Source organism: Stegastes partitus, unplaced genomic scaffold (assembly GCF_000690725.1).
Source record: "Stegastes partitus isolate 25-593 unplaced genomic scaffold, Stegastes_partitus-1.0.2 Scaffold1622, whole genome shotgun sequence".
NCBI classification, from domain to species: Eukaryota; Metazoa; Chordata; class Actinopteri; family Pomacentridae; genus Stegastes; species Stegastes partitus.
Genome location: NW_007579353.1, coordinates 30,649 through 54,665, shown reverse-complemented (window position 1 = coordinate 54,665; position 24,017 = coordinate 30,649). Strand labels below are relative to the sequence as shown.

The 24,017-nt window shown below is 40.7% G+C and overlaps 3 protein-coding genes across 5 annotated transcripts; 1 reads left to right on the top strand and 2 right to left on the bottom strand.

Annotated features, from left to right (window-relative positions):
- Window positions 1-1,163: 1,163 nt before the first annotated feature.
- Window positions 1,164-21,547, bottom strand: bag3 (BCL2 associated athanogene 3). 2 transcript variants are annotated; one of them, XM_008301012.1, is made up of 6 exons: window positions 21,540-21,547; window positions 11,723-11,728; window positions 6,403-6,593; window positions 3,770-4,105; window positions 3,302-3,646; window positions 1,164-3,170 (listed from the first exon to the last, which is right to left on the bottom strand). In XM_008301012.1, exons 3-6 carry the CDS (start codon window positions 6,571-6,573, stop codon window positions 2,391-2,393), a joined length of 1,632 nt encoding a protein of 543 aa, XP_008299234.1. In that variant the 5' UTR covers window positions 6,574-6,593; window positions 11,723-11,728; window positions 21,540-21,547; the 3' UTR covers window positions 1,164-2,390. The 2 variants fall into 2 exon arrangements, with proteins under 2 accessions (XP_008299234.1, XP_008299233.1); XM_008301011.1 differs by lacking the exons at window positions 11,723-11,728; window positions 21,540-21,547 and having other exon boundaries at window positions 6,403-6,987.
- On the top strand, window positions 8,686-18,357 carry tial1 (TIA1 cytotoxic granule-associated RNA binding protein-like 1). Of its 2 annotated transcripts, none has more exons than XM_008301013.1 (12): window positions 8,686-9,374; window positions 9,788-9,884; window positions 10,072-10,170; window positions 10,315-10,369; window positions 10,481-10,568; window positions 12,498-12,573; window positions 12,847-12,955; window positions 13,751-13,846; window positions 13,985-14,069; window positions 14,304-14,454; window positions 14,754-14,926; window positions 15,827-18,357. In XM_008301013.1, exons 1-12 carry the CDS (start codon window positions 9,346-9,348, stop codon window positions 15,948-15,950), a joined length of 1,182 nt encoding a protein of 393 aa, XP_008299235.1. In that variant the 5' UTR covers window positions 8,686-9,345; the 3' UTR covers window positions 15,951-18,357. The 2 variants fall into 2 exon arrangements, with proteins under 2 accessions (XP_008299235.1, XP_008299236.1); XM_008301014.1 differs by having other exon boundaries at window positions 8,687-9,374; window positions 14,304-14,427.
- Window positions 19,237-24,017, bottom strand: pkd2l1 (polycystic kidney disease 2-like 1). Its single transcript, XM_008301025.1, has 15 exons — window positions 23,744-24,017; window positions 23,368-23,481; window positions 22,407-22,534; window positions 22,050-22,303; window positions 21,741-21,965; window positions 21,437-21,665; window positions 21,175-21,345; window positions 20,902-21,083; window positions 20,689-20,809; window positions 20,504-20,602; window positions 20,301-20,422; window positions 20,106-20,223; window positions 19,800-19,933; window positions 19,530-19,665; window positions 19,237-19,356 (listed from the first exon to the last, which is right to left on the bottom strand). Exons 1-15 carry the CDS (start codon window positions 24,015-24,017, stop codon window positions 19,237-19,239), a joined length of 2,427 nt encoding a protein of 808 aa, XP_008299247.1.

Genomic DNA, 24,017 nt, shown 5'->3' with positions numbered 1-24,017 from the left:
ATTCAATTAAATTTATACATAATACAGAAGCAAAATGTCACCTTTTTAGTGTGTGTGTGACATGTCCCAAAAGTGGTCTTAACTTCTTGTGAAGCTGCTAACTGTCTATTCTTTTAACCTTAAATATATTATTTGTTACTATGACAATCCATATATATATATATATATAATTCGAATAATATATATGACAATATCTTATCTGATTGTCATCATCCTACATGCAGCGTTTTTATTTAATTTTTAATTCACAATCTAAAATCTTCTATATCACTCCTTGTATTTTCACCTTTTCGCTCCAGAACTTGACTCCCTGCTGAAGTAAACAACAGTAATCGGCTTCTGGAAACCTGACTGAATATGTTGTGTATGTCCCTTAATTTTCCCATTTTAGGCTCCCCAATCTAATTTGTAGTAGATATGTTTAATGAATGAATGAAAAATACTTTATTTATCCCAGAAGGGAAATTCAATCTAATTTAAATTTAATGTATGTGCTGCTGAATTAAGATTAATTAAAATCAAATAAATAGCCATGTCAAACAACTACCTAATTGCTTTGAATAATTCTTAACTTTGTCTTTTCCTTTTTAAATAATATGCTTTTTATTTCCTATAGAAAGGGGAAACATTACAGACTTAGCAAGCTGGATCTAAGGGCAGAATACTTTTTAAATTAGGGTTGTAGTTTAAAAATAATAATCAAGTAATGTAATATCTAACTGATGTTCTAATTTAAGCTGTTTGTCTACAAAAACAAAACACAGTTTTTTAGCATCCCCACCCAGCTATGAATAAGGGGCCAGAAATGTTTTCAGTTATGACTCAGTGGGCCCTGAGGGAAAAAGGCAGCGAGCAGCTGACCTCAGATAAAAACATAGATGTTAATCTAACCACTGAAAACTCGTTAGCGGAAAACTAAGCCAGACTTGAGACAGCTGACGACTGGGTCAGGGACACGTTTTCAAGGGAAGCGGACGACACACATACTCATCCATTATTAAAATAGGGATTGTTTGGGCAGGACGTAAACATGGTGGACCTTGAATTCAGTGTCAGGTATACTGTATAAACACAGTTAAAGCTTGCATGCTACCTGGTGATTCAGCTCTCCCTGAATACAAACCTGCCAATAATATATAAAAACATCTCAGCATCAGTCAAAATCCATGTCAAATACATTTTATTTTCAACCGTACCAATGTGACTTTCTTTCAACAATGCGTCAGCCAGATACTAATCAACTGTGATCAACATTCAGCCACGATCTATAATTTGTGAACGTGTGTTAGGCAGTGACCCCCCCATAAGGATGGTTAACAATCTTATTGTGTGGCAAAATATTACACAGAAAGTTAGTGTACCGATAAAAGTTGATCTGACCGTTTTTAACTGACAGACTGAAGTGTGTATGAATTGGCCGCTTTCTCACAGTTGGCATTTTTAAGGCTTTTAGGCCATTTTTGTGTTAGTGTTATTACAGATTGTGGCTTTGGTAGTTACATAATGACATTCTGACAATCTTAAACTGTGATTTCTAACTAGCACCAAGTGCTGATTGTCTCACATCTCAAGTAAGACCCACATCTCTCCCCTGTTTGTCATTAGACATTCATAAATGTACCAAAATACTTTATAATGATATAAATACTGATATAATGTTTTGAAATAACAAGTAAACCAATTCACATACAAACACTCAAACACGTCAATCAAAACTTGTTTAACTGATATAGTTCAAATGAAGTGCTGCTGATTTTCAGCAGGATACATTTCAATGATGGCAAAGTGCAAAGACAGCAAAATCAGTAATGCACCAAAAAGCAGCATCTAATAAACATATTCACTGTGTTGTGTGACAAAGCAGCTCCAACATGGCCATGTGGCGGTAAAGGGGAAAATGCTTTTCTGTTGACTCAGTTTTGCAGTGAGTTCTGCTTTAAAGCCTGAATGTTTGCACTCGTGTACTAACGGATGTGCTGACTGGATTAAGAAAAGCTTCATACAATATTTGATCAGACAAAAGGCAACTACACATAACATTTCTTAAGAAAATACTTGTACTTCTCTTCCATTTATTGATAAAGGCCTCTTATTCAAACTTTAGTTTGCCTTGCAATTGTTGTCAACATCTTAATCATGACAGCTGTCTTATTATGAAGACATTGGCACAACACGGAAGGCAACAACATTGGCTTGAAAAACATGATTGCACTGAGCTACCATCAGTTATGTGCTGAATGGCTGGACATACCAACACTGTTAATCAATGCATGCAACTTCCACAAATGCTGTAGTTAGAGGAGGAGGAGAGTTAGCCAGAGCAGACTTGTTCACTATCAAATATACAGCAAGGAATCCATCTCTCCTCTATATTATCCAGTGTGCAGTCATTATGAGATCTCCTTTGCCATCTCAACATTCTCCTTGGAGATCATGCTTGGCTCTCCTTTCTGTGTAACGTTGTCTCCCTCCATCGCAGTCTCACTGGCATGTCTGGCTGGCTGCTCCTCCAGTTGCTCTAGTTCTTCCAGTATGGTCTGAACCCGGCGGACTCCATCCCGTCTCGCTTGCCGTACATCTACACGACCCTCTGGGTCAACAGAGTCCAGCGCTAAAAGCTCTTTGGTCAGCAGCTCCTCCAGTAGCAAGTATTTCTTATCATTCTTCTTGCCACTGAAACATTTCACCTCGTGCTCCAGTTTAGCAACTCGTTCGACTATCTGCTGTACTTTAGTCAAGCCTGGGTGGGCGGGGCACTGAGGAGCCTGTTCAGCCTCTACTTTTACAGGTGGGACCTCTGGGGTAACAGCTGTCATGTCCTGGGCTTCTGCTTTTGGAGGTATTTGAACTGTGATATCCGCAACATGTTGTTGTGGTTGCTCTTGTTTCTGGGGCGGCTGAAACTGTTGCTGTGACTGCATTAACTGTTCAGGCTGCTGAGGCTGTGGACATGTCTGAGGTGGAAGCTGCTGGAACTGTTGAGGTGGCTGGAACTGCTGAGGCTGCTGAGGTGGAGGCTGTTGGAACTGTTGAGGTTGCTGAGGCTTTTGGACGTCGGCTTCTGTGTGCAGTGGCTGGGGGAGTGACGTATTATCAGGCTTCTGCTGCATGCTTTGTTGTTCCTGCTCCATTTTCTGGGACGGCTCTCTCATGAGGACATGCTGTTGAGCCTGAGAAGTCAAAAAAAAAAAAACAGTTATGAGGATCTGTCACAATCTAGGTCAGCACACACTGACAGGAAAATCAAACATTTTGAACAAGAAAGAACACCACAAGTGAAAGCACACAACAGTAGAATTACCTGTGGTCTTTCTCCCAGCACTTGTGTTATAATAGGTGACTGGCTTCTGATATGAGGTGGGAGGTGAATAGCAGCAGCATCACGATGTTGGGGAAACAGTGTTGGAGATGCCCTTTCTCGAGGAGGCTGCATTGCAGCAGAGTAGCCGGGCCATTCATCTGTCTGAAGGCGATGGTAGGGCTGCTGATGCTCTGAGTAGGGGACGCGCTGAGAGTAGACTGAGGGGTTTAGCTGAACCTGTGTTTGGCTTCCTCCACCCTCATGGATCACCGGGATGGGGATATAACCAGCTTGAAGACCAGTGCTGCTGGGCCTTGAGGGTTGGTGATGTGGAACAGTGTAAACCTTAAAAACAAGATCAAATTGAAACAGTGATAATTCAGCACTTGGTCATTTGTTTCCGATCCAAATCGTTCTGCTTAGAAACTACACATCTTTCAAGTAAACACACATAAACTCAAGTCTTACCTCTGGCGTTGGTGAAACAGGCGAGCCCACCTTTCCAGGCTCAGTGAAGGAGCCATCCGACGGTCCGTGTAAAGGTGATCTGGGCCTGCAGTGGAGCCCTGGCGTCGGGGAAGGTGTTCGCCCATCTGTACGGATAGTGTGTGCGGTGGATGGCTGGATGTAGGAGTAACATGGATGCTGCTGCTGCCTCAGTTCTGCGCCCTCGTGGAAGACTGGGATGGGAACATAACCTGGGCGAAGAATGGGGTGCTTCATCTCCCTCACAAAGGTCTTCTGTGTCTCCTGAGGACTCGGTTCTGGTGGTATGTTGGGTCCATTTGCTGACACTTCTCGGACCTGGAACACAACCGATGATATATAGATAAGATTTATGCCAAATGTTAAATTCCAGTTTATATTACAAGATCTAGCAAAATAAATAAAACTTAAACAATTAAAGTTAGAAGACATTTAATTAGCATTCAGCATTTTAAAGGCAACTTTGAAGTTGTTTCTTTAACTTATAATAAAGTTATTTAACTGTTCAACATAAAATGTATTGTGGTGTCATTTACACTAAACACTACAAACTTGGTTCACGTCAGTATCCTTGAACATTAGGTCATTTCTAATTAGAATTTAAAGTTTTTTAGTATAGTTTTAAACAGCCTTTTCTTATCGCTGAATAATAGAAATAACATTACTTCCATCTGCAAATTATTTATTGAATCTTTTACATTTAATTTCCTCCAAAACTCTGTATAAATAAACATGTGCAGCTAAAACTTACTGCAGACACATTAACCGTAAAACTAAATGGTTTTCAAACCTTGAGGTATTTTCCAATGGGACAGTGTTCTCAGCTCTGAGATAACTGCAAAGGTTACAGGTCAAAACGTTCCATTTCCACAGAGGGATGCCAAAAGTATCACCTCTTTGAGTCTGATAAATGAAAATAACTTCTGATTGACAAAGACTTCAGCGCATTCCCAGTCTGACAACTGCGGTTTCTGGACTGGATGTTTTCTTCTCCGATCAGCGTGACATCACCTGGCTGAATTTCCTGGCTTAACCCACGCACAATAGTTTGGCACACCCTCTAAACTAACATCATACGAGCTTATCATCATTATGTCATGCAGAGAAAGAAAACTCCTCCTGCAAAGCCATTTGATAAGAGTTCAGGAGAAGAAGCCGCTGACTTGTGAATATTTTCACGCACATTTTTCATAAATTCCTCCTTCTTGGTGACAGTCTCCTTTGACCACACCTATTCTGGTCTGATGTTATAAATACAAATGAAGAGCTCATTTGCAAAAACAGATAACTCCATTTTTGTAGATTTTTCAGAAAACTTTTTGTTGTTGTTGTTTACTTGAGATGATACGAATCAAACTGAAGTTGAGCGGATTTGACTCAGTAGAACTGACGTGACAAAAATAGAGAAGTTTGATTGATATTGTCTCAGGTAGACGATGGAGAAGTGGGCTTTCTGAAGGTTTGTGAAGATGAAAATGAACTCTTCAAACATACATAATCCCAGGATACACTCTGGTCTAGTATTATGAATACACATATATACCCCAGGATACATTTGTATGCAAAATACCAATGATCAAACTAATAGTATGTCCTTGTGGGGGCCTCATTATGGCAGAAAAACTATTATAAAAGTCGACAAACATCATAGTGGAATAGTTGTAGGAGCGTACTATATTTATCTTTGTATTATTCTTCTCCTGTTGTTCCAAGTGATTAGACACCTGCCAATGACAGCTATGGAGCAGAGCAACAGGTCTCACAGTTCAGCACGGTGTTAATGATATAACTGGGCAGCGATCAAAGTTCCAACTCCTACAAACAAGACAAAATGCCCACAGAACAAGCATTTATATGTAAACCAGTGGCGTTTCCCCCCCCCCTTAAGACAAAAGTTATGCCATAGCAGTGAACGACCCTTTGCCCTCTGCCATTTCTGTATGGGACACTGCACGCTGCCAGCACCATTGCACCAATTTTATCCCCCAACAGCTGTGTCTTTCAGGCGGATTCCTCTGGACACTAACTTTGGACAACAGTGTGTGTGTGTCTCTCTGTGAGAGGAAAGATTACCAGCTGGCAGGCTTGTGAAGCTCACTCCAGCCCACGGGTTTTCTCTGCAGACCTGTATGTTTTCCCAACATGCTTTAACACAGCAGCAGCCAGCGCCTCTTGTCTTACACCCAACACCAGCACAGGCCGAAGTGAAGCAGCCTCAATCCCTTGTAAGGGAAAAAGTTTAAACATGAGCCTGGACGTCGCCGTGTTTCCCCCACCGGCATAACGAACACAGTGGTCGGTGGCGGTGGATCGCCTTTACATGCTGCAGAGTGAGTCATCGAGTAATAATAGTGTTAGATCATGACACGGGAACATCACCCGTTATAACGGGCTTATGAGCTGCCTGTGAGGGGGAGGTGACGGTGCCCAGCCAGGCCTATAGTCAACAACATTAATATATAACAGGGATGTAGCGACCAGCTTTCACCGAAAGCAAACAAAACAACACAACAAGCGACGCAGCTCGATATGAAATCAGCCGGCTGTGGCGCCGCGTCCGCCGGCAACAAACCCAACTTTATCCCGCCGCTCTTTTTTTTTTTTTTTTTTTTTACCTTTTTCGTGTCGTGTCTCGGGTCATTCCAGGTTGTCGTGCGGTTATTGTGATCCACGAAGAAGGGCCATCCAGTCTGGGGGTCGATCTTCACCTCCCAGCCGAGGGGCAGGGGCTCGCTGTCATTGCTCGCCATGGTCAGGATCGGGGACTGAGTCTTCATGCCGTTCATGTTGCTGGCCGTCGAGTACTGAGACATTTTATACAGGCGACGGACGCTTTAAAGATTCCTTCAAGTGACGTGGAAAAGTGGGCTGGAAGTTTCTCGAAATAGCAGGGTTAATGTCGGGGGCGGACAGCGCTGGGAGCGGTGGCATGGGTTCCCAAACTTGTTGTTGTGTCGCAGACCCCCCAAACACTGACTCCCAGTAACCCTCCGCTGTCGGGATTTTCTGCCCACTTCGCAGCATTTTGTGCAGAGGAGCAGTCATGTCGGTCCTCCTCCACCTCCCGGACCCGTTCACTGACCCATGTGTGTGCGTTTTCTATGGGAATCCCAAAGCTTTTCCTTAACAAAAGAGCCTCCAAATATATATATACTGAGACTCCCACATGACAAATCTTATCCAAGGGAACTCAGTCTGGGTTTTTTTTTTTTTTGCTAGGATTTTTCATACACAATTACATAACGGGTGGTGTGATAGAGTGTGGGCACAGTGACACCTCTAATGACAGATCCTCCTTATCACTCAAAACTACTCCAATCCTGCCTCATACTATGAAGGAAACGCGAGTAAATCAAAGTCTGCATCACAAGGCTGCATGGAGACTGTCACGGACCACCACATGGGGGGTTTTAGAGGAAATCTGGGCATTGCATTTGAAGACAGTTGATTTCTATTTTTTTTTATTCTTCTTCTTCTTATTATTATTATCCCCTTGTTTTTCCTCTTCTATCCTGTTCTCTCTCCCTTCACCCCAGCTGGTGGAGACAGATGGTGTCCATCCCTGAGCCTGCTCCAACTGGAGGTCTCTTCCTTTCTAAAGTGAGTTTTTTTTTTCTTTTCTTGTCACTGTCACCAAAAGTATTTGCTCAAAGTAAATCATTGGGTTTCTTGTGAAAAATCTGTGTAACATCTCCAGAGTTCATTTATTTATTTTTGCAATTACAAGTGCATCATCTTTTTAAATTCCCCTCAAACAGGTGTTTGCAGACGGATACACCAGAAACACAATATTTTAATACTTCTAGTGACTTCAACATCACAATATAGAAAATACAGATGAAATATAAAGTGGCCAAAATAAAACAAATCACAATGTGTGTGTGTGTGTGTGTGTGTGTGTGTGTGTGTGCTATAAAAAGTTCAAGTCAGCTGTTGTTGAGCTGTTTGTCCAACAGTAATTGATTCAATTAGTCAATTGAATCCTTAATATTGGGATATTTTTAAAAAAATGATTATTAGATTTGTCATGTAATGATGACATTTCCAGAATATCTCAGGACCAGAATATTTGTGTGCTACGTGCAGAACAAGACTTGCAACTAACTTTTGCAAGCCAAGCAGGGCGATGTCTCTGGTAACCACACACCACCTGTCCTGCTTTGACCCCAAGCTGAAGTGGCTTCTCTACGATTTAACCCTATTCAGGACTTTTGGGGGTTTTTTTTGGACCCCAGGCCATTTGGTTTTGGTTGACAGATATTGTTTTTTTTTTTTTTTTTTGAACATTGTTTTTTTTAAATGTAAAAAGAGGGACATTTGTCATGCATTTGGAATTAAAAATACATCAACTTATCAGAAAATGTATTTAACATAGTTTGAATACCAACAAATATTTTGCACATATTCTTTCTGAGGGTTTAATTGACCCCGAAAGACCTTCTACGTATGGCAACCTGACAGTCCTGAATCGGGTTAAAGACCTCACTGGAACCAGTAAAGTACCAAAAAGTCATTCCCATTACAAGGAGAAAAAAAAAAGGACTAAAGGGGAAATAAGAGATCTTTGACTGCCCCAATACTGGTGTCAAAAAAAGCCAATATTAGTACTGGTTTCCATACATAATTCCAGGAGTATTACAGCAATTGTTTTTTTTTAGTATAAATTTGGCATTTTTGTCTACTCATACTTAACTATGTTGTGTGTTTGTATAATTACTTCTGTCCTTCTATTATCCCCCTTGTTCTTATTGCGGATCTGGATTGCAGTATTTTGGTTTGACTTGGCAGAAGGGGAGGAGGGAGGCCTTCCTTAATCACTCACTACAGCTAAATATTTATGTGTTTGTTTTTAATTGAAACCCCCTTGGAAGAAAGCTCTCAGTGTTATTTAATTGTAAATAAAGAAGTAACAACCACTGATTATTTTGTGTAAATGTTGAGTCTATGAGAAAATCTGATACACCAGTGAACAGCCAACACATTTTGGTGCCGTTTGTACAGTGACAATGACACAGTTATGAGGCAGAAGATCGGAATCAAACATATGACTGTGACTGTGTTATTCATGCTGTAGCCCAGTCCACGCTGACACCTGAGCTCAGTTTCCAGAAGGGTCCCGATGGTTCGAGTCACCGCCACAAACCGTCCGACCTCGGTGAATAAAACAGGCGCACTCCGGCATTACGCTCCAAAATAAAAGCCTCTTACGCCAATTATTTAGTGTAATATCGTAAAATAAGCACTAAATGTGTTTACTGCCTTAGCTCGTGTAGTAAATGATCAACCAGTCACTAAGTTGAGAAACACAGCACTCCGTAATAAATGTGTAACTGTCACCGCTGAAGCTGAGCCGCTGTCGCCTCACTCTGACCTCTCCGGGCTCCTCACACGCATGCACGCGCTCGAGACTCACAGCGTGACGTATACCCTGGCGCCCGGTTAGCTAGCTTCTAAGCTAGTTAGCTAGTTGTTGTTGCTAGCCGCGTACATCGTCAGTTAACGTCAGCTAACTAGCTAGTAACTAACGTTTTCTGACCTGGTGACTGTCGGCAGCGGTCATGGACGACGAAAGCCATCCCAAAACCCTGTAAGTACATTTGGGTGTCTAGCAGCAGCGTCACGTATCGTTAGCTTCGCTAACGTCGTGAGCCGGTGGCTAACTTAGCTTCCCGTTGTTTTCACAAACCTGGCGAACAGCGCCGGATAACATGAACATTTAATGTTTCATTAGTGCAAGGTTAACTAAGTTAAGGTTAATTAAAAACAACTCTTATGTTGTATGAATTTGTAATCCCTAAACGCCAACTGCGCCAACATTAGGACATATAACACTAGGTCGGACAAGCTAATGTAAATAACGTCACATTCAGAACTTACCATGTCTAACCATATGGTAATACCTGAAATCAGCTGTCTGCGTCAAATTTTCAGCAGTATCAATACCCGTCGTTACCCAGTGCAACCTGTTTAAATGAGCTGAACATCCTCTGTCCCCTCCAGATATGTGGGGAATCTCTCCAGGGATGTAACAGAAATTCTGATTCTGCAACTCTTCACCCAGATCGGGCCTTGCAAAAGTTGTAAAATGATAACAGAGGTAAGCAGCCGCTATTGTTGGGTTTCTTTGTGTTTACCCTCAATTTTCACCCAGAATGTTAAAGGAACCCATCAATTGTTAATTCGCAATGGAAGAAATGTAGTTGCTTTGAGTTGCAGTTATGTACAGTTAAAAAACAGTGGAAGCAGCCTTTTGAACTGTTGTGTCCGACCTTTGTCCCTTGCAGCACACAAGCAACGACCCATACTGCTTTGTGGAGTTTTTTGAACACAGAGATGCCGCTGCGGCCCTCGCAGCCATGAATGGACGGAAGATATTAGGAAAGGTAGGACAATATGCCTGCTCTAAAATTAAAAACAAGGTTAGGCAGTTCATTTGTTGTCTCAGTTCCCCTGTGATCCTTGTTCCTTATGAAGAAAATGTCTATTTCTCTGCTTCCCTAATGGCGCTCTGTGAATTCTGTTTTCAGGAGGTCAAAGTAAACTGGGCCACCACTCCAAGTAGCCAGAAGAAAGACACATCCAGTAAGTGTTCACCTATTGATTTGTTTTTGAATCTGCTGCAATCAAACTTTTCCAGAGAGTGGTAAATTGTTTATTTCCTGTGTTTGTCTTTTTTTTTTTTTTTAATTCTAGATCACTTCCATGTTTTTGTGGGTGATTTGAACCCTGAGATTTCCACCGAGGATGTCAAGGCTGCATTTGCACCTTTTGGGAAAATCTCGTAAGTTTTCACTTTAAAAGTTTTTAAATTTATTTTATTCATATGGAATACAGTAGTTTGAATGCACAGCCGTGTATGACCATGTTTACATGCATACAACTTGGGTATGGACTTAACTGTATATACAAAGTATTTTCAAGTTTACATAAATTGTGAAAAAGAATATTTTGATTGGTCTTTGAGGGCTGACATCATTAAGGATTTTGTTTCTCCTCAAGCGTTTATGAGTTACTTGTAATCGCGGATAAGTCGTTTAGTTTTGGGGTTTAAACAATTGTTTGATATCAGATAAAACACTGGTTAAGGGTGTAACTGTGATCTACAGCGTCCCTGATTCCAGTCTGACTGGGGATATTTCTAGCATAACATTCCCTTTCTTTCTATCTCCCTCATGCCCTGTCATCTCTACTGACCATAAAAGCAGGAAATGTCTAGCGACCTCGCCTCTAAAGTACATAGAGTATAATGAAGCTTGGAAGAAATGCGCTCATAAACTGTGAAGGGGAAACAAAAGCTTGCATTTCACAATGAAGCTCTGCAAAGATGAATGGCATTTATAGTCTTTATTGTTAAGCACTGCAAAGTAGTAGTCGTTGGGCAGCCACTTCAGAAAATATCTTAAGAAAGTTTTACTCTGATTGTATACAAGGAAGATATTAGCGCTAAGAGTGAAAACGCAAGTTCTCTCTTGTGAGGCAGAATGTTTAGAAGTGATCAGTGTTTAGTATTGAGGAGAGCACCTTTATTTTTGCTTCATTATCAACAATACATTAAGTGTTCTTTGTCACACTTGTATGATGTGCAGCATATCCTTTATCCGTGCATGTAAACATAGTTGATAATAGAGCAGCATAGTTTATATTATTAAATGCAATGAACGGTATCTTTTAGAGTGTATGTATTGTTTTTTTTTTTTTTAAAACACTCCAGTGAACTTACTTGTGGTCTATGTATTGTCTTTCTGTTTTTATGACTAAAGTGTCAGCTTTTAGCCTGTTCTTGCTTTTGTATGCACATTTAGGTTGTGGTAAGTAAACTGTACAGTTTGTCAGCAAAATGTAAGCTGTGTGTATGAACCTGAACAGCTTTTAGTTGTGGGTCTCAGTGAAGTAATAGCACTTTGGTTATTTTACAGAAATGCTCATAGGATTGGACAGGAGCTTGAAGGCTAACAGCAAGGAACTGTGCACTCTGGAGACTCAGATGTAGATTTTTTTTCTCTATTTATTCCATTCTTTCCATATGTCTTTATTTGTAGATACCATGTATTAACATGATCTAGCATAGATTAACGAATTCCAATACTCAATGTATTCCTCTAAATCTGTGTTTAAATTGTCTCATTTTGATTTGCATAGTGTTGTTTGTAGTGCAATGATCCTCTTCCAAAATTTCTGAAAATGTCAATTTCTCAAAATTTGCAGCTGCCCAAACTCCATACTCCATATTGGTGGTAAAGAATTGACCAGGAAAAATAAAGAAATCTGTTAACAGGCCATGTATGCCGTTTAATTCCTTTTTTCTCTTTTGATATTTTCTATATATTTCTATCTGTAGATAGAGCACCAACAGCAGATTTTAAGAATGCATGGTAATCCATATCCGTTCCTTTGTGAATTTCAATCAGTAGCCTTGTGTTGTGAGGACTGAGCAAAGCGTGGTGCTCTAGTGGTAAAGGTCCAGTAATACATCTAAAATTATTTAAAGTCAGTACTGTAGGCTGCATGTATTTGTACTTGTTTTTTGTTTTCAAGTGTTGCTTTAAAGTTATATTGCGAGAAAGTGCTCAGTACAAGGCCATGATAGCTAATATACCTTAATGTAGGACAGAGTAGAGGATTCACAGTTCAGTGTGTTTTGCGTGGTTCCTTTTAGTTTGAAGATTTAAATTGTCAAGTGCACTGAAGCTGTTTTCACATTTTCCTCCAGGGATGCCCGTGTTGTGAAGGACATGACGACAGGCAAATCAAAGGGGTATGGATTTGTGTCCTTCTACAACAAACTGGTAAGGCTCCAGTGCAAGAACACAGACTGAAGGTTATTTCTATTTTCTGTTTATTATCCTTCCTCAGTGCATTTACAGTAATTAAAATAGAAATATTTGCTGTTAAAACCGTAGTTACAACTGAAATCATCTAACAAGACATAGTTTCATCACCACTTTCAATGTTGCTTTTAAAAAACCGTAATGCAACTTTTCAGAAATGATTATGTCTACTAATATATTTAAACAGAGCTGTCGATTTCAAAGGGGTAACTGTTTGATTTGGCTTTGTAGGATGCGGAGAATGCCATCATTAACATGGCCGGACAGTGGCTTGGAGGACGCCAAATCAGGACTAACTGGGCAACACGTAAACCCCCGGCTCCTAAGAGTGCTCAGGACAGTGAGTATTGATGGACAATTCAGTCTTAAAGTTTGCAAAATGTGATTAGATATTGACATTAACGCCACACTTTCATCAGATATTTAAATAGAGAAGAAACAGAAGTACACAGTTTTCTTTTTTTCTCTCCCCCAAATCATTTCCAAACCACATTTGCAGTATGTTTAATATTCGACTAGATTTCTCCAGATTCGTCCTTGTCCCGTTGATCTGCCTGCTCAAGTCAGATGTTTGAGACATTTTGTGAGAGTGATAGAGTTGCTGAGCAGAATCCATGCTGCTACTGGCAGAGCGCTATGGAGGGCAGCATGGTTAACAGCAGTCAGTGGACAGATGATGAAATACATTGGCTGCTGGCACTTTGCGGGAGGCTTTCTTTACAGGCCAAACTAAAAGGAATCTACTGGAACAAGACAATCTGGTGAAAGAAAGAAAGCTATGTAGTTGCAGATACTTAGGTTACCACAACAACCCATGCAGATAGGTTGGTGATGCCAAAATCTGACGACTTGAAAATAACAGTGCACAGTCAAGATCTGTTTTAAGAAACAAATCAGATTGTCCTGCAGTCTAAAGAAAGCCTAAGTTCAGAAACTAGTATCCCTAAATGGACCCAACTTTCCTAGACCAGTTTGTATGTTTAGCAGCTGATGTATCTTGTACAGTTACAGATGACAAAAGTGGCAGTGTTGGTGATTGTGTTATGGATAAAATCATTTGGCTTGGCATGAATTTGATTGTCAGCCCAAATATAATGTATGAGGTTAGGATTGTGGTTTGTTGTTTCTGTCTCAGATGGTTCAAAGCAGCTGAGGTTTGATGACGTCGTGACTCGGTCCAGTCCACAGAACTGCACTGTGTACTGCGGAGGGATCCAGTCAGGACTATCAGGCAAGTGTCACGTTCTCCAGATACCATTGTTACACGCTGTCGTCACACTGTAATAGTAGCCCTGTTCGTTATCATATGCTTTCCTCAAATAGCCCAAGAACTAACCACATTAACATTTTTTCTGTTTGATTCCTTCAGAACATCTAATGCGACAGACCTTCTCCCCATTTGGTCAAATAATGGAAGTCAGGGTTTTCCCAGAGAAAGGCTATTCCTTCATCAGGTAGCTCCTGTGTCCATTACAGCATTTGGCCTCTAGATGTCAACACAAGCACATTGCATGGCTCAATTACAGGCCAGTTAATAGCTACCTCATTTAATGTCAGCGACCATTTCTGTCATGTTTGTCTTCACCTTAGTGCTTTTATGGAGGCTCAGTCATCTCAAAGTTTGAACAGTCTGTATTTTCCTCATTTGATTGAAATTCTGACTTCTTATCTACTTTTCTTCTTTCAAGGTTCTCCTCCCATGACAGTGCTGCCCATGCCATTGTGTCAGTAAATGGCACAGCCATTGAAGGACACATAGTGAAGTGCTTCTGGGGCAAAGAATCTCCTGACATGGCAAAAAATCCGCAGCAGGTAGAGAACTCCACTGACGTGACAAAAGTAATAAGATTTTTTAAATATATATATTTTAATTTGAAATATTGTAAAGAGATGACAGGAATTGATTGATAAATGAATGAATGAATAGATTGGCAGTCTGCGGCCAGTGCCTTAACCTCTAAGCCACAGAAGTCTGTAGAACTGATCAAACTTTTGGAAAAATAGATTAAAATTGAAATTTTCAAATGATGAATTAATAGTTGTTGTTGTTGTATGTGTATTGTTATTATTAGCTGGACAGGCTTAACAGGAAAGTTCACTCATTTATTCACGTTCTTCTTTCTGTTGGTGTCACTCAGGTTGAGTACAATCAGTGGGGGCAGTGGAACCAGGTCTACGGGAATCCACAGCAGCAGCAGCAGCAGCAGCAGCAGCAGCAGCAGCAGTACGGGCAGTATGTGACCAACGGGTGGCAAGTCCCGTCTTACAGCATGTACGGCCAGACGTGGAACCAGCAAGGATTTGGAGTGGAGTGAGTTGTGCTTGTTGTACATTTTCTGTCACTGTTGTTTTTTTCTGTGATTGCCTAACCTTGACTGCACTGTAACCTCATGCAGTGTCTGAGAATTTTTTTTATACAATATGGAAAATATGGAAACAGCACAGACATGACTAGAAGTAGAGAGAACTCTTTGACTACTTGTTTGACAAAAATTGGGAAAGAAAAAGATCCAAGGTCCAATGTTACCAATATTTAGGGAAAAATAGGGCTCCACATGCTATAGATAGTCTGGTATAGATTTTCACTCTAAGCTGAATGCATTTTCCACCAACTTGCTCCTCGGTATACCTTTTTAAGCCATGCTGTATTTATCGTATTGATCAAGAATGTTTTATTCTTCACTCAGTGTCTCCTGTTGTCTTCTTTCTGCTCTGTGTAAACACAGTCTGCAGTTCACCTGAAAAGCCACCAAATTTTTTGTCATGTGACTTTTAGCTGCAACTGATTCAATCATGACTTTGCTGTTGCGCTCAGGGAGGCAAAATGTTTTAGTACATTATCTACTGTAACTGGTACATTTCTGACTGAGACACGTAGAACAATTTGAAGCTCATCATTTGTTGTTTTTCCTGGCTGAACAGTGCATCAAACATAAAATGTTTACTGACCATCAGGAAGTTGAAAATCTACCACTTCTTTCTCTTTTTACGCCTTCTTCATGTGGTAAATAGTGTCACCTGGGTGTTTATTTGTTTTGTTTTTTTAGAGAAAATCAAAATCATGCCTTTCAAACACAGGTTTTTCAGGTTTGTCTAAGATGAAAACAAAGAGACCTCCTCCTCCAACAGGGGGAGCATTCATTTACGTTTCAACACAGCTGGTATTTCAGATTACAGTTCCACTAATTGGGTTTCTGTATGATCTTTGCAGGCAGTCCCAGTCACCAGCCTGGGTGGGAGGCTTCGGATCTCCATCAGCCCAAGCTGCAGCCCCTCCTGGCACCGTCATGTCCAACTTGGCCAATTTCAGCATGGCTGGCTACCAAACGCAGTGAGAAAGTCCTAACCTAAGTGTAACACCGAGGGGACACAGCACTCTTTCATCTGGACAGCTGCTGTGAGAAAAGAAGGGCAGGGGCCATATTCACAAAGCCTTTGTAGCTGATAGTTGCTCCTGAACAACCAGTTCAATAATTCTGTTTTAAAAGACAGTCCACTTTTTTCGAAGTTTATTTGTTGATAATTCATAAACCTGCTATGAGAAGTGCTCTTGGGCTTTTGAAGTAAAGCCAAACCAACTTTCTTTTTCTCAATAGATGTTTAAGGATATACCAACCTTTTGAATGTTTGGCCCGATTAACCCTTACGTACAACGTGGCAAGAGTTACGTTTTGATACCTCTCCTCTCATCACACGTTGAGTAAGTTACCAATGGGCCAAAGCATCAAAAAGTCAGTGTGGTTTTTCAAAACTTATTGCTACTCTCTCAGATTCAAGACATGAGGGGGGGAAAAAAATGGAAATCCCAAATGCATACACAACTTTTGTGGACCGAAAAGCACACTTACTAAAAGCCATGGTGTTTCTCCAGCAGCTCACTGGAATTTGACGAGGATTAAAATCCCCGGAAACCTCAAATTTACTAACTTTGAAGTTGAATTATCAAACTATAGCAATATCTACTCTCAGTTTGCCAATGTTTTTTAGTATTTTAATGTTTATTTACTGGTCATACTTGGACATTTTGTCATTTTATACAACTGAAGACAAACCTCCACTCAAGTCTTCATACATTGATTAAGTTCATTTTTATAATGTAGGTCACTTTTTAAATATGCAGACAGCGATGACGGTGTTGTACAGATCAAGCGGATATTGACGGTAAAGCTGTGCTACAAAATGCACTCAGCCACAAGAATGACCTGCAAAACCTTTGTCTGAACCTTCAGCTCATATAGTCTCTAGACAGTCAGTCCTATTTTGATATATCGATGAGAAACGCTTTGTGAATAGAGGCCCTGGAGCGGTAGTTTACCTTTCCAGTATATGTGACGAAACTATTTGTATAAACAACTGTGGCTTTAAAACGGAGGTTGAGGTGGGGAGGTGGTATCTCCTGGATAAATTTTGTGTACAAAGAAAATTTCGCCTACACAGCTCTAAAAGCAAAAAAACAAAAAAAGTAATTAGTAGAATTTTCATGTTTTTGTAACGGAGTGATAAGCATGTCATTTTGATGGATTGTAGTTTACACCTGACTGCAGCCGAGATGGACGGATTTATAATGTCAGGACAGGCTATAGCACATGCTCACTGTATAAAGAAAGTATTGTAAAAACTGCTTAACCCCCGATCTTTGTAAAGGTAACAAACTGTGCCGATTCTGGGGCTGGTTTCCTAGAGGAATACTGAATCTTAAATATTTTCTTCCTTCTTCCTCCTTGCTAACCTCAGTTAATTTATAGAAATTTCTTTCTGATCAATAGGAAGATATTTTTTTGGTTGTTGTTGCGTAAAAACCTTAGAATGAATTTTGTACCAAAACCAGCCCCTAATGACATTGCATCATGTTTTACATAAATGTAAAACGTTCTACATTAGTGGCCCACTCGCATGAAGACAACCTGTCCAGTGTTTAGGCTTATTGTATTCGGGGCTAGTTTTATTTTATGTTTATTTTGGATTTATTGAAAGCAGGTGTGTCAAGACAGCAAAGGCTTTTTCTGCCCCTCAGAACATTCTTTCTATTTGTGGAGTATTTCCACATATCCCAGGTAAATTATTTAAAAGAAAAACATCCCCTGACAAGAGGATTCCTCACGGACATCCTGCCATTTGGATCTTATTTGTCTACGTGCCATTCTGTACAGCGTATTACTCCTCGTAAGCTCGCTCTCCTTTCTGTTGTACGAGCCAACAGACTTGATAATCTTTTTGGTTTTATTTGAGCTGAAGGGGGGCTTCATGAAATAATACAGGGTCACGTTTGTTGAGAGTGTAAATATAAACCTTGATTACAAACCTTGATGAAACTTAAAATAATGTACATACTGTAGGTAGAAATTAAATTCCGTCATTCAATTTCAGCAATATAATTTATAAATAAGCCTTAATTGATTTGTTAGTAAATTCCGACTTTGTGTTATTTAAACAAGCTCCATTACAGATCATCGAAATTCTTTTCCACTGGATTTTTATTTTCCCCTCATCTTTCGGGTTTTGTGTGCCATTTTCAGGATGTAGCAGGAAGCAGGTGATGTATCAGCTTGAACTGCACGCTTACGACATGTAATATATTTGTTGCTTAAAATATTGAATGTAATGGCAGTTTGCTTTTATGACAACAATACATATAAGTTGTACAACTGAAGTGATGTTTAATAAATAAAGGGTGAAATCAATTTTTCCATTTGACGGAAAACCTCAGTGAGTCACTTCAAATAAAGAAACATTTGAACCTCACCTTTGCTCGGTATGTTTATTAGGCACTAATCAACTGTGCGTTATGCAGAAATGCTGACAGCAAAGCATGTATTCATGTGGAGTCGTCTTTTGAGTGACTGACATTTACCAGCTATTAAACTGGGGTTCTGTACCATCAGAGTTTTAAACATCCTAGACAGCACATACTTTTAATACATTTGCTCAAAAACCTTTCTATCTTTGGAAAGTATGAAACCTAAACAAAGAAACTTGTTTCCCAAATCTTTTTTGTTGTTGTTGTTGTAATTAGTGGAAATACAATTATACTCCACCATCGTGCCATTCAGGCTTTTGACAGTTTGGCAGCTCAGAGGTGATCAATAATTATTGAACCATTTTTCTAAATTGTGCAAACTATTTAAAGTTTAAACAGCTTTTGAGCAACTGTTACAGAACGTGAACATAATAAACATTTAATGACTAAAGCAAAGCAAGCATTCACTTAGTCAGATATTAAGTGGCATATACGTTGCCTAATATTGAATTATGTTGCATAACTTTTACTAACCTACTGTTGAATTATTTGTATGTTACACAAATACACAATATTACACCAACAATGCATAGATTTACATTCAGGTCTCACCTACAACATTGTCGTCTTCTATGTATCTGAGCATAAACTTCAACCAGTTGGTAATATTAGCTCTAGTGCATTTGCCTATTAAGCAGAGAGTTTCAAAAACATGTATACAGTATGTACATATTTCCATCAAATGAGTGTTACTGTCAGTAGATTAATTGTTTAGTGGTTGATTAGCTGATCTCACCAGCTAATTGTTGCTTTCAGCCTGAAGAATTTGAATATTGTAGGTGCTGGTGTTCAGATAGATCACGGTCCTGTTCCTCAGAGGTGAATCACATACGACAGTTGAACGTGGAGTTGGAGCGATTCGCTGCGTTTCTGGATGACGGCTCGGCCTTCGTTGCTCTGTCCACGCAAACCAGGACTGGGCCATCTGAGGCAGTTTCGTCTCTCTGGATAGGGGGGATTCAAAATGCATCATTCAGTATTTATAGGAATAAAATGAAGACACTATTCTGACTTGCTGGAATGCCTAAGTGCAGAATATTACACAGCTTGGATATACTTTTTGATCTCTTCCAATCCCCAATATTGCTGTTTAATATTTGATGTGCACAGTGCTTACATCATTTTTGGTCAGTTTCCCTGCTGTTTCGTTTCCTTTAGCCTTCTCTTGCAATCCCAGTTTCTCCGTAATCAGCTCGATCCTGGATGTGATGTCTGCTACAGAGCTTTCAAGCTTGAGAACTTGTCTGGACAGTCTTATTGAGAGAAAAAGATCGTTTAGAATATGCCTATGGTCCATTACAATGAAATGCATTGCTCTTGTGTGGAGTATAAAACAGTTTACTTCAACATCTATCATAGATTAAAAAAAAAAAAAAAAGTTTCCCACCTTAGAAACTGTTCCCGATCCCCAGAGGTTTGACTGGAGTGGTTCTTTTTCTCGCTGGATGTGACAGGAGGTTTCTCCAGTAATTCTTTCCCGTAATTCATCCCAAGATTGTTAAGCTCAGCACTGAGAGCATCCTGACAGAAGTGGAAGAACAGCAGTGAAAACATAGTTCTGTCATTTCCCGTTAATTCTTACAATCATTTACTTTATACCTTGTCAAGCTAAAGAACTGCAAATGAGTCCAAAACTAAATTTTAATCAGACCGAATCATCACTTTTAGTTTCAGTTTAAATTATTAGACAAACCCTCTTTTCCTCCAGCTCAATTTTCATCCTCTCTTGTTCGTCTTCGTCTAGAATTTGGTTCCCGTCACGATCAAACTGTGTGAAGGCTGCAGTGATCTCATGATCGGCGTGTCCCATCCTGCAAAACCATCAGAGTGGTGAGCGTTTAATACCAAAATGATCGTATGAGCTTCTTTTTGATCTTTTCTCACTTACTCTTTAAGAGTTTCTCTGAAGTCCTTGAATTCGATTTCTCCAGATCCAGAGTGCAGAGCCCTCTGAACATCTGATATTTTCTCTTTTTTAAGTTTCAGCTTCGTAAATGTCTTCGAATAGCTCTGAACCACAAGAAAGAATCAAGTCTTGTAGACCCAAGAATGTGTCTGGTTTTACATTAAACTGCTTTAATTTGCCTTTACCTGTTTAATGAGGTCAGTAATCTGCAGCTCGTCTTTTTGGGATGAGAGCTCCTCCTTCACCTCGGAATACGTGTCATTTATGATGGCCAGAAACATGTTCTGAGGGAAGAATACATTAAGAGATAATGCAGCTGCTTAGGATTATTTTTTCAAAGTCAAACATGTTGTGCAGCAGAATGACTTACCAGCAGAACAAAGAAAACAAAGAACACGTAAGTTACAAAGTAGATCGGCCCGAGAACTCTGTTTGCACGGTCGATGGCGTCGTAGTCGAAGTCTCCAAGAATAATTCTGAACTGTGTGAAGCTGTAGGAGGGGAAAAAAATGAAAAGGGCTCATGTATGAATGCTTATTTTAGTGAAATACTTCCTGCTGCCGTTGTTCTGGACACCACTTACATGCACTTTACGAAGGTGCTGAAGGACTCAACCTCTGTCCCAAAGAGCAAATATCCAAGCTGAGCATAAGCAAAGAACACGATGAAGAACATAATGGCGAATCCCATGATGTCTTTAGCACATCGACCCAGTGTGGAGGACAGCTGAGTCATGGTCTTATTAAAGCTGATGTACTTGAAAACCTACAAGGAGGAGAAGGAGAAAGCACATGTTGTTTGGACGACACAGATCATTTCCATCTATGCGTTGGAGCAAAGATTGTCAGCAGTTTACCTTGATCCATGCAAAGAACAAGTTCACCGCATTCATGTTGTTGTATTGTGTTTGCCAGAATGCCAGAAACTCAAAATCAGCGTAAATATCAGGTTGTTCTAATAGTTTCCCGAGCAACTTGTCAACCTTGACGGTTCTGAAGATGTTGAATATGATGGCAACGATGGCGAGCTGGAACAGAGAATATAAGTTATTTCTTTGAGGCCAAGAAAAATCTAAGAAAAGGAGTTACTGGAATTAGATAAAGATTCCATTTTCTTACCATTATGACCACGATATCCAGTATGTTCCAGATGCTTTTGAAGTAGGACCACTTGTGTATTCGTAGCTCAAGAATCTCCTCCACAATGTAGTAGAGGATGAACACACAGAAGACCATCTCGCAGCCGAGGATGAAGTAGTCCCAGGTGGTGATGTAGCGAATCAGTTTGACTGTCCTGATCTGGTAGGACGGGATCGCCCCACCGGTCGCTGGGAATTCAACCAACAGTCTGTGAGAGAAAACTTTGGTCAGCAAGTGGATGGAAACCGAGCAGCGGGTGAAGCTGTCAGCAAAGGCTCCTCACCTGATGACACAGAACATGTTGATGTTTGCGTTGTAAGTGGAGAAGTCGATGAAGGCCGCTCTGGTTCCTCGGTCCAGCCAAAGGTTGCCCTGCAGTTCCTCCAGTATGACGGCACTCTCCTCTTTGCTCTGACTCAGGTCTTGATAGTATCCTGCTCCACTGTAGGTGGTCAGCAAGCCCCAGTGAGAGGAACCCTTGATTTGCTCCTCTGTGTGGAAGGTCCAGCTGCAGAAGAAAAGCACATAAACAGCTCAGAAGCACGTTACATTTCAATGCTTCAGTTCTGGTTTATAACAATAAGCAGCTTACGCAGTGCCATTGATGAGACCAAAACTAAAGTCGTCCTCCTTCTTTTCGTTGTACACATCGAAGCATCCCGAGATCTCATCTTGGAAGTCACTGTGGACCTTGCAGGAGTTGTTCTTCATCTTGATCTGCCTCATCCGGGGGACTCCAAGCAGCATGTTCTCGTAGTAGATGAAGGACTGGTTCCCGTTGTCCAGGGACTGGTTATTGTACCATTTTGTCCAGTAGAGGCCGTCCAGTAATGGGCCCTGGGTATACTGTTCATAGAAAAAGAAAGTGCATGTAGTTTGATTTGCACCGTTTTCTATTCTCATTACGTAAGTCATTTCCAGTTGAGGTGAACGCGGTGGAAAAACTCACAGTCCAGAAGTCAGCCATGGTGCTAATGGACTGAAACCTGACCCCACCTTCACCGGCTGTATTCACAAACAGGTCCGTCATGGCTTTCGTGTAATAGTAGGTGCTCGAGCTGGTCATACCGTATGTCACTGAAAGACAACGTAATCACATTGTTACCGCCTGGTCATCGCTTCCTATCAGGCTTTGCTCAGGCTCAGCTCTCAATGTTGCTCCATTCAGCGGTCCAAGATAAGACAACCTCAGAGGCAGACACGCAAGGCCGCATTCAAGACTTTGGTTGTGTTTATGTCACAGTCAAATGGATCCAGATTAGAGGCTGCAATTTGTTTGAAGAGAGAGCACGCTGTCTTGACACAAATAGCCTAATCAAACAATGTAAATCTAAGGCAGACAAAGAAACAAAGGATGCTCTTATCGCTAAAAGGCAAGAGAGCGGTACCCATGTTCCTTTCAGTCCTAATGCTCAGCCGGACAATGAGAGGGGAAGGGCATTTGTGGTCTGTACTAAAGCAAAGGGGAAACAAATACTGTTTGTAAAAAGTTGTTTGAAAGATACATTAGCAGACATAAGCTAATTAACACAGAGATGGCCAACGACATACATAATTCATCGCAAATAAGGCTGTAAAACATGCAGTAATCATCAATCTTAGAAATACATTTGAGTGTTCTCTATCTCCTCTGTCACATATTTGGAGTGTTAATGCCATACTTTCAACAGGTTTGTAAATTAAATACTGAAATGTATTTTAATGAGTGTCAAAAATGTCAGAAGAATCCCAACTTTTCTGAAATTGACAAAATTTTCAAGATACCAGACAGGAAATGTGAAAAAAAGTACTTGCACATATACACACACATACAACACACGCATGTTGAACATAGTTGTGTCAGGATTAAATGCATTCATTGAAAACTCTTCAGAAAAGCACTTGACAAGAATTCTGGATGCTATGCTTACAGAGGCATATGTCCACCAGGAACACCACGTAGACCAGTAACTCCCGTAGAGTGGTTCGAACAAACAGCTCCCTGTTGTTCGAGGTGTTTTCGGTCAAGGTTGTGCCCCACAAGCCTACAGAAAATATCAGTGCAAGTCAGCAGTTAATGCAGGTACAACAACAGACCTATGACGCAGAAGGTAACTTTGACCATGAACTAAAGGAAAGATAAAACGATGGTTCACAGATATTTTAGGTTTAAAATAGATGTTGAATGCTTCCAGTTTAATTTACAGGCACAGAAACATTATCTAAGGGTTTTATTTGTGAACCTGGATTTACAGTTGATATTCAAAGCAGAAACCCTCCTGTGAACTAGGTCGAATGTGCTCCTACCTTTGATAAAAGAGCAGCAGCCTCTTCGTTTTTCCGTCAGACCGAGGTCAGTGGATGGTGGTTCCTCTGGGAATGGGCCCGGAGTGTCCAGTTTGTACAAGTTGTCCATGGAGCCCTGGTAGAGCGGCTGGGGGTTGTAGATGGTGCTGACAGCCCTGGGCGGGGGTGGAGGGGAGCCACAGTAGCCCTGGTTCACCCAGGCCCCGTTCCCCACGCTGTCCAACTCCACCTGCCCGGTCAGGTGGCTCTCGGCCCGGTTGTTCAGGGGCTTCAT

Excerpts from the sequence above, each read along its gene's own strand:
- bag3 (XM_008301011.1), bottom strand. The coding sequence starts at position 6,600 with ATGTCTCAGTACTCGACGGCCAGCAACATGAACGGCATGAAGACTCAG. Across the intron at positions 4,106-6,402 it reads CGAGACACGACACGAAAAAG|GTCCGAGAAGTGTCAGCAAA; the intron begins GTAAAAAAAAAA and ends GTTGTGTTCCAG. Across the intron at positions 3,647-3,769 it reads CTGTTTCACCAACGCCAGAG|GTTTACACTGTTCCACATCA; the intron begins GTAAGACTTGAG and ends CTTGTTTTTAAG.
- tial1 (XM_008301013.1), top strand. The coding sequence starts at position 9,346 with ATGGACGACGAAAGCCATCCCAAAACCCT. Across the intron at positions 9,375-9,787 it reads GAAAGCCATCCCAAAACCCT|ATATGTGGGGAATCTCTCCA; the intron begins GTAAGTACATTT and ends TGTCCCCTCCAG. Across the intron at positions 14,070-14,303 it reads AAAGGCTATTCCTTCATCAG|GTTCTCCTCCCATGACAGTG; the intron begins GTAGCTCCTGTG and ends TCTTCTTTCAAG.
- pkd2l1 (XM_008301025.1), bottom strand. The coding sequence starts at position 24,017 with ATGAAGCCCCTGAACAACCGGGCCGAGAGCCACCTGACCGGGCAGGTG. Across the intron at positions 22,304-22,406 it reads CCATGGCTGACTTCTGGACT|TATACCCAGGGCCCATTACT; the intron begins GTGAGTTTTTCC and ends TTCTATGAACAG. Across the intron at positions 21,966-22,049 it reads GGTCTCATCAATGGCACTGC|CTGGACCTTCCACACAGAGG; the intron begins GTAAGCTGCTTA and ends TTTCTTCTGCAG.